General features: G+C 40.5%; 1 protein-coding gene across 1 annotated transcript in view; it reads right to left on the bottom strand.

The window, feature by feature from the left end:
* SDHA (succinate dehydrogenase complex flavoprotein subunit A) overlaps positions 1 to 15,005 on the bottom strand; it is a 29,796-nt gene that overhangs the window by 2,002 nt on the left and 12,789 nt on the right. The window contains exons 7-13 of the mRNA XM_020814231.3: positions 14,509 to 14,633; positions 12,381 to 12,549; positions 11,633 to 11,828; positions 9,554 to 9,725; positions 6,932 to 7,050; positions 5,679 to 5,790; positions 4,276 to 4,406 (exon numbers count right to left, since the gene is read on the bottom strand). Coding sequence (XP_020669890.2) covers positions 4,276 to 4,406; positions 5,679 to 5,790; positions 6,932 to 7,050; positions 9,554 to 9,725; positions 11,633 to 11,828; positions 12,381 to 12,549; positions 14,509 to 14,633 — 1,024 coding nt within the window. The remainder of the gene's footprint in view (positions 1 to 4,275; positions 4,407 to 5,678; positions 5,791 to 6,931; positions 7,051 to 9,553; positions 9,726 to 11,632; positions 11,829 to 12,380; positions 12,550 to 14,508; positions 14,634 to 15,005) is intronic.

The following is a 15,005-nucleotide window of genomic DNA, read 5'->3' as shown; positions in this document are numbered from 1 at the left end:
GCCCTCCTGTCTTCTACTGCCTCCCGGAGTTGTGTCAGGTTCATGTTGGTTGCTTCGCAGACACTGTCCAGCCATCTCATCCTTGATCGTCCCCTTCTCCTCTTGCCATCACACCTTCCTAACATCAAGGTTTTTTTCCAAGGACTCTTTTCTTCTCATGAGATGGCCAAAGTACTGGAGCCTCAGCTTCAGGATCTGTCCTTCAAGTGAGCATTCAGGGTTGATTTCCTTTAGAACTGATAGGTTTGTTCTCCTTGCAGTCCAGGGGATTCTCAAGAGCCTCCTCCAGCACCACAATTCAAAGGCATCAATTCTTCGGCGGTCTGCTTTCTTTATGGTCCAGCTCTCACTTCCATACATCACGACAGGAAAAACCATAGCTTTGACTATTCGGACTTTTGTTGGCAAGGTGATGTCTCTGCTTTTCAAGATGCTGTCAAGATTTGTCATCGCTTTCCTCCCAAGAAGAAGGCGCCTTTTAATTTCAGGGCTGCTGTCTCCATCTGAAGTAATCATGGAGCCCAGGAAGATAAAATTTGACACTGCCTCCATATCTTCCCCTTCTATTTCCCAGGAGGTGATGGGACCAGTGGCCATGATCTTAGTTTTTTTGATGTTGAGTTTCAGACCGTTTTTTGCACTCTCCTCTTTCACTCTCATTACAAGGTTCTTTAATTCCTCCTCACTTTCTGCCATCAGAGTGGTATCATCTGCATATCGGAGGTTGTTGATATTTCTTCCGGCAATCTTAATTCCGGCTTGGGTTTCTTCCAGTCCAGCCTTCCGCATGATGTATTCTGCATATAAGTTAAATAAGCTGGGGGACAATATACAGCCTTGCCGTACTCCTTTCCCAATTTTGAACCACTCAGTTGTTCCATGACCAGTTCTAACTGTTGCTTCCTGTCCCACATATAGGTTTCTCAGGAGACAGATAAAGTGGTCAGGCACTCCCATTTCTTTAAGAACTTGCCATAGTTTGCTGTGGTCCACACAGTCAAAGGCTTTCGCATAGTCAATGAAGCAGAAGTAGATATTTTTCTGGAACTCTCTGGCTTTCTCCATAATCCAGCGCAAGTTAGCAATTTGGTCTCGAGTTCCTCTGCCTCTTCGGAATCCAGCTTGTACTTCTGGGAGTTCTCGGGCCACATACTGCTGAAGCCTACCTTGGAGGATTTTGAGCATAACCTTGCTAGCGTGCGAAATGAGTGCAATTGTACGGTAGTTGGAGCATTCTTTGGCACTGCCTTTCTTTGGGATTGGGATGTAGACTGATCTTTTCCAATCCTCTGGCCACTGTTGAGTTTTCCAAACTTGCTGGCATATTGAATGTAGCACCTTAACAGCATCATCTTTCAAGATTTTAAATAGTTCAACTGGAATGCCATCACCTCCACTGGCCTTGTTGTTAGCCAGGCTTTCTAAGGCCCACTTGACTTCGCTCTCCAGGATGTCTGGCTCAAGGTCAGCAACTACATTGTCTGGGTTGTCCAGGATATCCAAATCTTTCTGATATAATTCCTCTGTGTATTCTTGCCACCTCTTCTTGACGTCTTCTGCTTCTGTTAGGTCCCTCCCATTTTTGTCTTTTATCATGTTCATCTTTGCGCAAAATGTTCCTCTAATATGTCCAATTTTCCTGAACAGATCTCTGGTCTTTCCTTTTCTGTTATCTTCCTCTATTTCTTTGCATTGTTCATTTAAGAAGGCCCTCTTGTCTCTCCTTGCTATTCTTTGGAAGTCTGAATTCAAGTTTCTGTAACTTTCCCTATCTCCCTTGCATTTTGCTTCCCTTCTCCTCTCTGCTATTTCTAAGGCCTCGTTGGACAGCCACTTTGCTTTCTTGCATTTCCTTTTCTTTGGGATGGTTTTCGTTGCTGCCTCCTGGACAATGTTACGAGCCTCTATCCAAAGTTCTTCAGGCACTCTGTCCACCAAATCTAGTTCCTTAAATCTGTTCTTTACTTCCACTGTGTATTCATAAGGGATTTGGTTTAGATTATACCTGAGTGGCCCAGTGGTTTTTCCTAATCTCTTCAGTCTAAGCTTGAATTTTGCTATGAGAAGCTGATGATCAGAACCGCAGTCAGCTCCAGGTCTTGTTTTTGCTGACTGTATAGAGCTTCTCCATCTTTGGCTGCAGAGAATATAATCAATCTGATTTCGATATTGCCCATCTGGTGATTTCCATGTATAGAGTCGCCTCTTGTGTTGTTGGAAAAGAGTGTTTGTGATGACCAGCTTATTCTCTTGACAAAACTCTATTAGCCTTTGTCCTGCTTCGTTCTGAACTCCAAGGCCAAACTTCCCTGTTGTTCCTTTTATCTCTTGGCTCCCTACTTTAGCATTCCAGTCCCCTAGAATGAGAAGAACATCTTTCTTTGGTGTCAGTTCTAGAAGGTGTTGTAAATCTTCATAGAATTGTTCAATTTCAGTCTCCTCAGCAATGCTGGTTGGTGCATAAACTTGGATTATTGTGATGTTGAATGGTCTGCCTTGGATTCGTATTGACATCATTCTATCATTTTTGAGATTGTATCCCATTACAGCTTTTCCCACTCTTTTGTTGACTATGAGGGCTACTCCATTCCTTCTACGGGATTCTTGCCCACAATAGTAGATATGATAATCATCTGAGCTGAATTCGCCCATTCCTGTCCATTTTAGTTCACTGATGCCCAGGATGTCGATGTTTATTCTTGCCATCTCCTGTTTGACCACCTCCAGCTTCCCAACGTTCATAGATCTTACATTCCAGGTTCCTATGCAGTATTTTTCTTTGCAGCATTGGATTTTCCTTTCACTTCCAGGCACGTCCACAGCTGAGCGTCCTTTCGGCTTTGGCCCAACCACTTCATTAGCTCTGGAGCTACTTGTACTTGTCCTCCGCTCTTCCTCAGTAGCATGTTGGACGCCTTCCGACCTGAGGGGCCCATCTTCCAGCGTCATATCTTTTAGCCTTTTGTTTCTGATCATGGGGCGTTCTTGGCAAAGATACTGGAGTGGCTTGCCATTTCCTACTCCAGGTGGATTGCGTTTAGTCGGAACTCTCCACTATGTCCTGTCCGTCTTGGGTGTCCCTGCACGGCATAGCCCATAGTTTCTCTGAGTTACTCAAGCCCCTTCGCCACGACAAGGCAGCAATCCATGAAGGAGTAGTGACTTAGTAGCTCAGTTTAAAAACAACAACAGTAAGTCTGCAACAATGAAAAAGAAATTAAGATTTCTCTGTACAGAAATGTGCCAATGTTGGTTTAAAGCTATGTTTCCAAAAATCTTTTGAAATTATCAATTCCTTCTGAACTACTTCTATTTTGTGCTCCCACCCTTGACCACACATTTAAAATATGCTACAGAAGTTGATGTGTGGAGATTTCTGTGGTTACAGAATATAGTGATTCCATTATTAATTAAAAAGGTGGTATTAGAACCTTAAAAGAACAAGATCTCTCTGCCCTTGACCTCAGCAACACAAAGGAGATAATCTAAGGCAGTGGTTCCCAACCTTAGGCCTCCAGATGTTCTTGAACTTCAACTCCCAGAAATCCTGGCCATCAGAGGTGGTGGTGAAGGCTTCTGGGAGTTGTAGTCCAAGAACATCTAGAGGCCTGAGGTTGGGGACCACTGATCTAAGGAACAAGACAACTGCTGTTCTCAAATTCACTTCTTCCTAAACCATGGTGGAATGATAGGAATAGCCTTGAGATGCAGTTTTATATTTTCTAACAAAGTAAAAGGTTCTGAGGATGAGACACAGAGGGACATCTACCACGATGTAAACAGGATTCATTATATGTCAGTTCTTTAACATATGAATATAATGTTAAAGAATGTAATGTAATGTAATACAATGTAATTTTTTTCAGATGAAGAAACAAAGAAAGAAGTTACTAATCAGGGACAGGATTAAATAAAGCTCTATGTGTATCTTTCTAAGTTTCAGTGACAAGTTATGAAAAAACTGTGGAAGCACAGCTGTGTACAGTACCTTTAAAATGCAAAGCTATGATCACAACTGACTGAATAACATTTTACTTTTTTCATTATAGTCAAAATTCAATAACCAAAATCTAGAAAAGTAAGGATTTCCAAATCTTAACTTGAGGAAGCCATTACTGCAGGCATGAATTCTGAGGAAGACAGCTCAACAGAAAGCAGAAATATGTGCAGGTATCATCCTTACCACAAAAACACTCTCCACTGGACTGAAAGTATCATGGTAGCATGGGAGGCACCACAGCAGGAGGGGACAGCATGTAAATCATAGATGCATACCTTATAATCTTCCCTAGCATGAGCACCACGTGATTCTTTCCGAGCTTCTGCACCATAAATAGTTTGTAAGGAACAAAGCATTAGATTCTGTAGTTCCAAAGTCTCCACCAAGTCAGTATTCCACACAATGCCTAGGGTAAAAAAAAAAAAGGGTTGAAAAGAGAATTAGAAGGAATAGAGAAGTTATTTAATTAATTCTGATCATGCTTCCTCTCAATAAAGTTCAACAAGTACCAGCAGGAAAAGTACACAAATGATGAAGTACACAAAGTATACAAACATTTCCTAATAGGTCAAGGTTACAATTCTCAATGGTCGCCTAGGAATAAGCATGACTGAACACTGTGGGGCCACTTACAAACAAATGTGCATTTAACCAAACCAACTTTGCAGGTTTTTTATATGAAATTGTCTCATGTTATGGCACAGAAAACTGACTCACATGTTCTTTAATATCTTATAATCAAGATCAATGTAAATTCTGTACCAGTTTCTAAAATCCTTGTTTGTATTTTCAATTGTCACCACAAGAAACAACTTTTTCCCCTCTGTGGAAGTGACTTTCTTTGCCCCTCTCCTTACTCTAGAAGTGTAGTCTGTGTCAACTTTTGCAAAGTTCATCCTTCTGTGAGAGACCACTTGCCAACAGACATAGTTCCATTCTTTGCCAAACTGTGCTTGTTTGTTTTTCTAGCTCCTCTTCAGGGCACTTATCTCCTCACTGATGGAAGGTTTATTTCATTAGGACTTGCCTCCATACTTTGTAAATATATGATTAATAATAAGCTTTCAAATAAATGATCAGCAGGTATTTGATTTGTGCCTCGTTCTGACTCATGTTCACGCATAAACACAAAACATGCTGCCTTTTTAGAAGGCACGTCTTCTATGCATTCTCAGGTTCTGTCAGATAAATCCTGACATTCAAAAAGTATTCCTTAGCAACAAAGGTTCTCGCCCAGAATACCTAACATTCATTTATTTCCTTTCCCACTGCACCAGGCAGCTTGCACATTATAATGTAAAATGACAGGCAAATGTTTCACATGCTCTCAGGCACAAAAGACAGTGGTTGGAGGCCTGATCCATTCTCTATCTGAAGAGAGGATGTATTCTGGAACATCCTCCAGAATCCCCACAGATATGTCAACTGGACAGTGCTTCTGACAACTGAAAGTTTGAAAAGCTATGCTAGATATTTGCCAAATAGATACTTAGAAATGTACATTATACAAGTTTTTACTTTTGACATTTTCTTTGCTGTCTCATTATCACTTCCCTTTGGGACAAAGTGAAGTCCAAAGTGGCTGTTTAGCACAACCACACTTACTCCCAAGTTTTTAGACTTTTAAGAAAACATTGTTAACAGTACTAAACAATGTAGCAATTGATATTCAGTCTACCTCTGTCAAATGTCTTCAAGTCATCCAAACTGTTATATATGCTGGAAATTTTCTCACAACCTTCCTGTAGGACAGAACCTGTGCGGAACACTGCAGCATGGCTTTGCATTGTCTAGGAATAGATCAAGATCAAAAAGCAAAACAGTTATTGAACATTTCAGGAACCCTGTAAAACTTCTGACTTAAGGACAGCTTGATCCCCTATAGATGACAAAATAGTTATTATTAGCGTAAAAACATAACTGAACATAGCCAAATCTTTTTCAACCAGTCTATAATCAAATACACAGCAAAATCTACAGCAAATGACTATTTCCACTCTGGGAAAAAATCCTCTGGTCTGATATGCCAGGTTAGCTTTCTTGTGTGGAATTACCATATTTTTCCATTTATAAGAAGACCCAATGTATAAGATGGCCCCCTTTTCTAACCCCAAATTAGAAAAAGAAGGGATCAAAGGGCTCCCTTTTTGCTAAACCCCATGCCTTGGCAAAAGGCAAGGAAAGTGACTGTCAAAGTGACTGCTGCTTTTCCTTGCCTTTTGAGAAAGCACAGCACTTAGCAAAAAGGAAGAAACGCCTCCCCTTCCTTTTTGCTAAGCCCCACGCCTTCGCAAAAGGCAGCAGTAAAGAGCTGCCTTCTGTATATAAAATGACCCTCAATTTTTTCTCAAATTATTTAAGGGAAAACTGTTGTTTTATACATGGAAAAATACTGCCCATCTGGCTACCAAGACCACTCTGGGCGGTTTACAAATACCATATTTACAAAACAATACATGATTAACAACTAAAGCAAAGTGCAACACTAACAAAAATAAAATTATTAAAATTATTAAATAATAAAGACATGATGAAGGGTTGAATGTATAGTTTTTAAAAGCACCATTAGTTTAAGATATTCTAGAGTCCGGGAAGGCCTGTCTAAACGGCCATGTTTTTAGTACTTTTGAAAGTTCCAAATGGAGGGGCCAGGCAAATTTCAGGCGGGAAACTATTCCAAGGTTGCGGAGGGACTGCCAAGAAGGCCCCATTTCTGGTCATCATTTTCCAGGCCTCTCTCAGGGATCAAAACTCTCAACCGCTTGGCCCGAGAAGATCTTACAGGACATTACACATTACTGTATAATCCCAGTGACAACCTGTCACCATTCAGTCCGTGCACGTCATATCTCTTTCTCCACAATGTATCTGAAATGTCTCTGCATAGTCACCAAGTCATGCTGTATCTATCTTATTAATATTTTTTCTGACCTTTTGCATATTAAGCCTCAATTCTGATGTTCTCATGCTTCCATTGGCAAAGCGTAGTTTGTCCAAGTTTGCGACAGATTCTTCACCTGCATTTGGTTTAACTGGTGGAACTGGTTCTCCTAACAAGAACAAACAAAAGAATAATATAACTACATTTTAATCTGGAAAAATACAGACAATAATTTATTATTTCTTCTTTGAGAAGTCGCAGTGGTTGATATCCTGTTGCTCAGAGTAGTAAATTCTAACTAGGGTAGGCTTATTTAAACAATGGAACTTATGGAAGATTTGACTCAAGAAATCTTTATGAGTCAATAGGCCTATTTTAGTTATAACTTACTACACCAAGCAACAGAATTTCAGCCTGTGAGTTTTCAGACAGTTAAAATACACAAAGCTAAAATTTAAGTAATAATAATAATAAAACACCATAATATAAAACTACCTCTGCCCTCAAGGAATAACGAATGACAGAGCTAATCAATTGGTATTGTTTATGGTAAAATGGACAAGAAACAGCTAGCATAAATCAACAGCTCTTGTCAAATTGCAGAATAGACTAGCTAAACCCTTCTGCTAGATCTATGACCTAATAGACAGAAGTCCTGTTGCTCTGTTATGCATGCAGAAGGCATAACATGAAGATGCACTCACTTTTAATAATAATAACAATTTGTCAGCAAGTCAATTCTGACTTATGGTGACTTTTTTTCGGAGTCTGCTAAGTAGAGAGCATTCAGAAGTGGTTTACTATTCCCTTCTTCTGGGAACATCCTGGGACTTTACAGCTTGCCCATGGCTACACAAGCTGGCTTTTCTGGGATGCCCAGTGTGGAACTGAACTCCCACCTCCGGCTCTGCAGACAGATATCTAACTTACTGAGTTACTCAGCACTCACTTCTAGCTGGCAATTAATGAACTGCCAATGTGTCAAGATGTGGAATTCTGAATATACAGAGTGATAAAATATTTATTTCTTCTAAAAAGAAGCCCTGAAAGTGTACACTGTGTTTGAAAAATGAGGTCTGAACAGCAGTTGCCTAAAAGCCACTGCAAAACAATCAGCTCCAGCCAAGTCTCAGAGCAAGGTCACTGTACAGTAACATTGCCTTTCATGCCTGTCAGTATCTGGCAGTTGCTCATAATAAAGAACTGAGAAAAAAATTTGGTCCTTGAGTAAGTTAGCCCATCAGCCATTCAGATCCATGGTGTTTGTAGACCATGTGAATTGCTCTACTTTATTTTACTAGACTCCTTTATTTTACACCACTATAATCCACTTGCTCTGCAACTTATTCAGAATAATAATACAGTACTTATCATTATGGTGGCAACTTGCCAGATTCTGATTTACAGGAATTATATTTACAGGAGTTGTAAGAGTGACAGAAATTTCTATTATCAATGTTCTGACTGTGGATCTAGTCCATGAAGTTTACAGCTCCTGCAAAAGTCCCCCTGCTTTCCAACCCATAGAGCTAGCGTTTGTCCATAGACAATCTTCCGTAGTCATGTGGCCAGCATGACTAGACACAGAAATCCATCACCTTCCCACCGTGGTGGTACCTATTTATCTACTCGCATTTTGCATGCTTTCGAACCGCTAGGTTGGCGGGAGCTGGGACAAGCAACGGGGGCTCACTCCAACACATGGATTCGATCTTACAACTGCAGGTCTTCTGACCTTGTAGCACAGAGGCTTCTGCGGTTTAACCCACAATGCCACCACAACCCTGGCAATAGCAGTTAATAAACGTTAATAACATCAGTTATACTCTTAAATAACAAAACAGTAAATCCTCTACAATCGAGTATCAAGACAAGAGAAGTGTTGGAATGGTCAGGAAAAGAATGGTTTTTTTTTTTGTTTAAAAGGCTCTTTTTAAAATTTACACTGACAAAAAAATCGCTTACACGTTTATTGATTTTCTGGTACAGATTTAGCAGTTTTATTGATGAATTCTGATAACAAACTATTCCTTTTTAAAACATTTTTCTGGAGGACATTGGCAGGTCCAAAGAGCTTGGAGGACTTTGTCCACTTTTGCAACAGAGAGATGGTATCCAGCTCTATCTGTCCTTTCATCTAATACAGGGAAGGCACTTGGCACTCTGGACTAGGACTTAGGCAAGGAAAGAGTCTGGAAGAGGGCCAACTCAGACAAGACACAGATGACTTGCTATGGGCAAGAGGAAAAGAACCTTGTACTTAAGCTTTGAGGAAGAAAGCGGAATACAAAAAATAACATGTATGGTAATGACAGCAGGTCAGGAACAGCTTACACAGAGAAAAACTATACAGCTTCTATGGATTCAGAGTGATACATATCCAATGCCTACATTTTAATATTCTTTCAACATCATTAGTAATATTCCAGTGGTACTGCAGAGAGATTCCAATTTGATTGTGCTGGCAAATGTGGTTCTGAATATTTTAATCAGTAAGGTCTGCATTAGAATTCAGTGCATCTTTTGACCCAAGCTGATTCCAGGGAATGCAACCAGGTCTTCAAATACACAGGAAGCATTCCTAACACACAAGGCAGTGACAGAGCTGCAGGGTGAGATCACTGTTTAAGAGATGAAATGTAAGACACTGGAAAACAGACAAGCAGACTTACCAGGTTTGCAGGATTCTGCAATACTAAGAGCACAGGCACGGCCAAACACTACCAAGTCCAAGAGAGAGTTTGCTCCAAGACGATTAGCACCATGAACGGAGGCACAGGCAGCTTCACCGCAAGCATACAAACCAGGTACTACTTGATCTTTGCCATTTACATGTGTAATCACCTGCCATTAGAAAAAATGAAAAATAAAACATCAGCACTAACGGTCATTGCCAGGTGTGGAATGCCACATCATCAACTACTTTGTTTTGGGACCAAGTATAAATAACTGTATAAGTATTTGCCATGTATTCCCATTCTCATGTCTGAAGAAGGGGACTTGTCCACGAAAGCTCACATTAAAATATAGCAGCTAATCTTCACGGTGCCAAAACATTTTAATTTTATTTTTATTTTTGTTTTGTATCAGCATAGCAGTGTCTCCTTCCTGTTGTGAAGAAAAGGCACTTGCCAACATTAAAAAGGAAAGGCAGGAGGAGTGGGGTTATTTATTTATTGAGCTTATATGCTGCCCATTTAGACATAGTCTACTCTGGGCGGCTCACAAAACACATAATAAAAACAATTAATATGAAATAACAAATTCCAACATTAACACAAAACAGAAGAGATAAAGATAAAGAGAATTACGTAGTGTCCGGAGGGAAGGCCTGTCTATATAACCAGGTCTTGAGTTGGTTTTTGAAAATGCCCAGCGAGTGGGCCAGATGAATCTCGGGGGGGGGGGGGGGACATGTTCCAGAGCCTGGGAGCCACTGCCGAGAAGGCCCAGTGTCTTGTTTTTTCTCTCCGGGCCTCCCTCGGCGTTAGGCTCCTCAGTCGCCCCTCCTGGCTAGATCTGGTGAGACAAGTAGATCTAGGTAGGAGGAGGCGTTCCGCCAAGTATTGAGATCCTAAACCGTTTGGGGCTTTGTATGTGATCATTAGAACTTTAAAAGCAATGCTGAATTGAATGGGCAGCCAATACAATGCGACCAGAAGGGGGAGTAATATGTTGATGTTTCTTCACCCCACTAAGAAGTCTGGCCTCTGCATTCTGCACCATTTGTAGTTTCCACATTAATCTCAAAGGTAGCCCCACGTAGAGCGCATTGCAGTGGTCTAATCTCGAGATTACGAGCGCATGGACCACAGTGGAGAGTGCACCAACGTCAAGAAAGGGACGCAGCTGGGTAAGCTGCCAAAGATGGAAATAGGCAGTGCAGACCACTGATGCCACCTGAGTTTCCATGGTGAGCGCCGGGTCCAGATGGATCCCCAAGCTGCGAACCTCATTCTTAGCAGTGAGAGACACCCCTCCAAAAGAGAGGGTGTTTCCCAAATCACTGACAGTGAGTCCACCCACCCTCAGGACCGCCGTATGGAGGATCTTCACTGGACGGTGAGTTTTTAGCCCATTGGAATGCATTGAAGGGTTTTCAATGCGTTTCAATGGGCTTTTTATTTTCGCTTTACGACATTTTCGCTTAACAGCGATTTTCCTGGAACGGATTATCAACGTTAAGCGAGGCACCACTGTAGTTGGAAAAAAGGAGATGTAGAGCTGAGTGTCATCAGCATACTGATGGCATGATGCTCCACACCCCTAATGACCCCATTCAGCAGCTTCATATAGATGTTAAATAGCATTGGGGAGAGGATTGCGCCCTGCAGAACTCCACAATTGAGGCTCCAAGGGGCCAAGTCCCCCTCCCCAAGCTGATCTCTCTGAAGAAAGATCTCTCCAAGAAGGATCAGAGTCAGGGCAACGCTAGTCCACCAATTCCCAGCTCGGAGAGCCTCCCCAGGATACCATGGTCGACGGTATCAAAGGCAGCTGAGATATCAAGGAGGACCAACAGAGACATTTTCCCTCTGTCGGCCTCCCTCAATAGGTCATCTAACTGGGCGACCAATGCCGTTTCTGTACCATGGCGCAGCCTGAAGCCCAACTGGAATGGATCCAGGGTGTTTGTTTCATCCAAATGTGCCTGAAGCTGAAATAGCATTATTGTCACAGCTACAGGAAACAAGTCACAGTTTCTATTCAAAATCTTTTCTATCTGAATATTACTAGTAAAGGTAAATTACCTGTCCTTTGTAGTTTGTAGGAACACCTCCCATATTGTAATGCACAGTTGGCAGAACAGGAATGGGTTCTTTTGTGACATCTACACCAGCAAATATCATTGCAGTTTCTGAAATCCCAGGAAGACGTGTTGCCAGCTGCTGAGGTGGCAAATGATGCAACTGCAAGTACACATGATCTTTTTCTGGACCACATCCTCTGTTATTAAAAAAATACTGTTGACGCAAGCCTTTTCCACTAATTCCTGAATGCAAACATTTTACGTCACCCATCATCTTAACCAATAAGCACAATAATCACAGCAACAGAAACTGGCCAGACATCTTTCAACCTATTGGCTGTTTCTGAAGTTTGAAAGAATGTACTTGATTCTTTATAAGCAGAGCTGTATTTGCAAACAAAATTAGGATAAAGTACATGTGCCCATCTTATTCCCTTCCAATCCGCAAGTCATACTGATCTCTGCTAGATGCACCCATATACACAAGCCACTTTTGTTTTGTCAGGAACAGAACTGTTAGTTCTGCCAGAAGCACTTATTACATTTCTGATCGTACAAAATGGTCAAAGAATTGGGTCTTCCTTATATCCTACCGTATCCAGTCTATATGTCAATGTATCAGTTCTTTATCATTCTTTACAAACATTCTCAAATTCTTTAAAATATTCCAGCTGGATATTGAGGAATCCTAGCACAATGCTGTCTACATTATATTCCCGAATGAGGCAATGATGCACAGCCCAACTTGCCTTCCTTCACGGATCTCAATAGTCATAGAACGAGACACAACATCTCTTGAAGCAAGATCTTTGGCAACAGGAGCATATCTCTCCATAAACCGTTCACCTTCACTGTTAATTAGAATGCCTCCTTCACCACGACAGCCTTCAGTAATAAGGCAACCAGCTCCATAAATCCCTGCAAAACAGGAAGTTACCATATGATAAACCTTTTATAGTGTTTGTTTTACAGAAAGTTTGCCAGAAAGACAAACACCTGTGGTAACATTCAGTTAACTTCATTTTTCATTTGTATCTTATTTATTTATTTATTTATTTATTTATTTATTTACAATATTTTTTAGCCGCACCATTGCTTATCTTACACTGTTGACACAAGTGCCTTTTCCCACCATTATTCATGTTTTCACACATATTGGTTCATACCCCTGGGTGGGACACATACCTCAGGTTGGGAATCAGTGGCATAGAGCATTTCAGCCCCTTAGGACATTATGTTGCCAACCTTCTTTTTGGAATACTTCAGTGGGTGGCTCCAGTACCCTGGAATTGGGTTGGCTCTGCCATTATATGAAATTAACTGCCCCTCTTTAAATGTTAATACAATCATTCTTGATATTTTATCAAAACAGCTGGTGTGGAACTTAGGCTCATGTTGGGGCATGGCTCTTCTTTAGTACAGGTTTCAATTCTGCACAGAAAACAATACCTGGCTAAATTTCATACTCTTTTGAACCCAAAATTCACCAGTTTCTCTCTTCCTCATGTGGTACACACACACCAACTCAGGATGCTGCAGCACGCATCTGACAAAATGAACATTAGCCCACCAAACTGCCACAACACATGTTTATTAAGCTTTTAATATGCTACAGGAAAGCAAACAAATACAGCTACCTCCTCTGAAATTTTAGGGAGTGTTTGGCAGTATAGAAAAAGGAATGGAAACTAGTGGAGGTAAGAGTTTTTCAATCTTCAAATGTGGCAAGTATGTCAACAATATCCCAAAGTGTGCTCGTTTGTACACAGTCATGGTGCATCTAAACAACCTTCAAAGGCTACCATAATAATATAGCAAATTTCTACATAGGAATTCTCATCTAGCTTCTTTCACAATTATTACTTTCACTTCCCATGATTATTGCCCTAACAACAGACACACACGAAGCTGCACTGTATTCTCTTTTAAAGGTAAGCAGAGGGAGAAAGCTGACAACTGTTATCAACTGGGTATACAAAGGACAACTCTCCAGCAATGTGGTGGCCACACTTGTCTAAAGTATTGTTTACCTGTTGCAGTATTTCTTTAAAGATCAAGTGTCCCAAGCTCTGTGCTACAAAAGAGAACTGAGCCTGAAAAGGTACACTGAGGCTTGCTTCTTTCCAAAAAGAAGCAAAATGCCTAGGTAAGTGATTTGTACAAAAATAAAATGGAAATGGATTCTCTAGTTTGGATAAATTATCTCTGTACAAGCACACAGAGACCCCTGACAGTAAGCCCTGCTGTACTCAGTGGAACTTTGATACCAATAAGCATAGCACTGTGCTACACAAAGGCAAAGATGAGCATCTAACTAGGGAAACAATCACTGGCTTGGAGGCTAAAATGTTTGCAGTGCTTTAATTAGGCTTAACTACCAGCATAATACATTAAAAATACAAAGGTCAAGCATTTTTTTAAAATTCTACTTCTACAGGAAGCCTGGTACTGGTAATATGCTGAAGAAATCCATAAGAGAAGATGTATTTCTTATTTTTATAATTATTTCTTATAATTTTGATAAGATGTATTTATGTTTTGAGTAAATGAAATTAGAATACATCTGTTCTCAGCTCAAAGGAAGAACTTTTGGGTATATATGTTTTCTTCGTACTTTGTTTTGTTGCCATTGTAATTTTGAGTATTTGTATCTTGTTTTGTTTTTTGGGTGTGTGAGTTTTGTTTTTTTTTTTGCATTTGAGCTCTCTGCCATTTAGAGATCAACTGATATTTTTAATGAAGGCTAGGCTATATTTCAGAACATAGGCACCTTAGTTTGATCATCTCTTTCAAAAATGTCTGACAGAAAAAGAGCAAAAACAACACTGTTTATACACAAAGCCTTTGTTTTCTATAAGAGCAGTGCAGAACACGTACCTGTCGGATGGAACTGCACAAACTCCAAATCCTGACAAGGCAGACCTGCCCGTGTGATCATAGCTGTCCCATCTCCAGTACAGGTGTGAGCTGAGGTACAGCTAAAGTAAGTGCGTCCATATCCACTAGGAAACAAGTTCACAATTAATATCTGTCCAGGACCTTTTCATTACAAGTATGATTTCCGGAGAAACAATAGCTCAATACCTGTGGCATTACCAAATAAAGTATCCTCCTGAAATCATTAATAATTAAGCAAATGGCAGTAAATTAAGAAATCTACAGAATTATCTGTTACATCCTGAGTTGTGTGGCCGTGTGTGCAACCGATAAGTTCTAGAGAGATTTATTTACATTATAGCAATTTGCCTCTGAAAGTTAGGCTAGTTGTACTGTATAACTGCACAACAGAATTTCAGTCACTGTGTGTTTATCATTTATTTATTTTATTTATTTATTTATTTGATTTGTATCCCGCCCATCTGGTCTATGCGACC

This window comes from Pogona vitticeps, chromosome 6 (assembly GCF_051106095.1).
Source record: "Pogona vitticeps strain Pit_001003342236 chromosome 6, PviZW2.1, whole genome shotgun sequence".
Taxonomy (NCBI): domain Eukaryota; kingdom Metazoa; phylum Chordata; class Lepidosauria; order Squamata; family Agamidae; genus Pogona; species Pogona vitticeps.
Note: the sequence above shows the minus strand (reverse complement) of the source record. Positions and strands in the feature narration are given on the sequence as shown.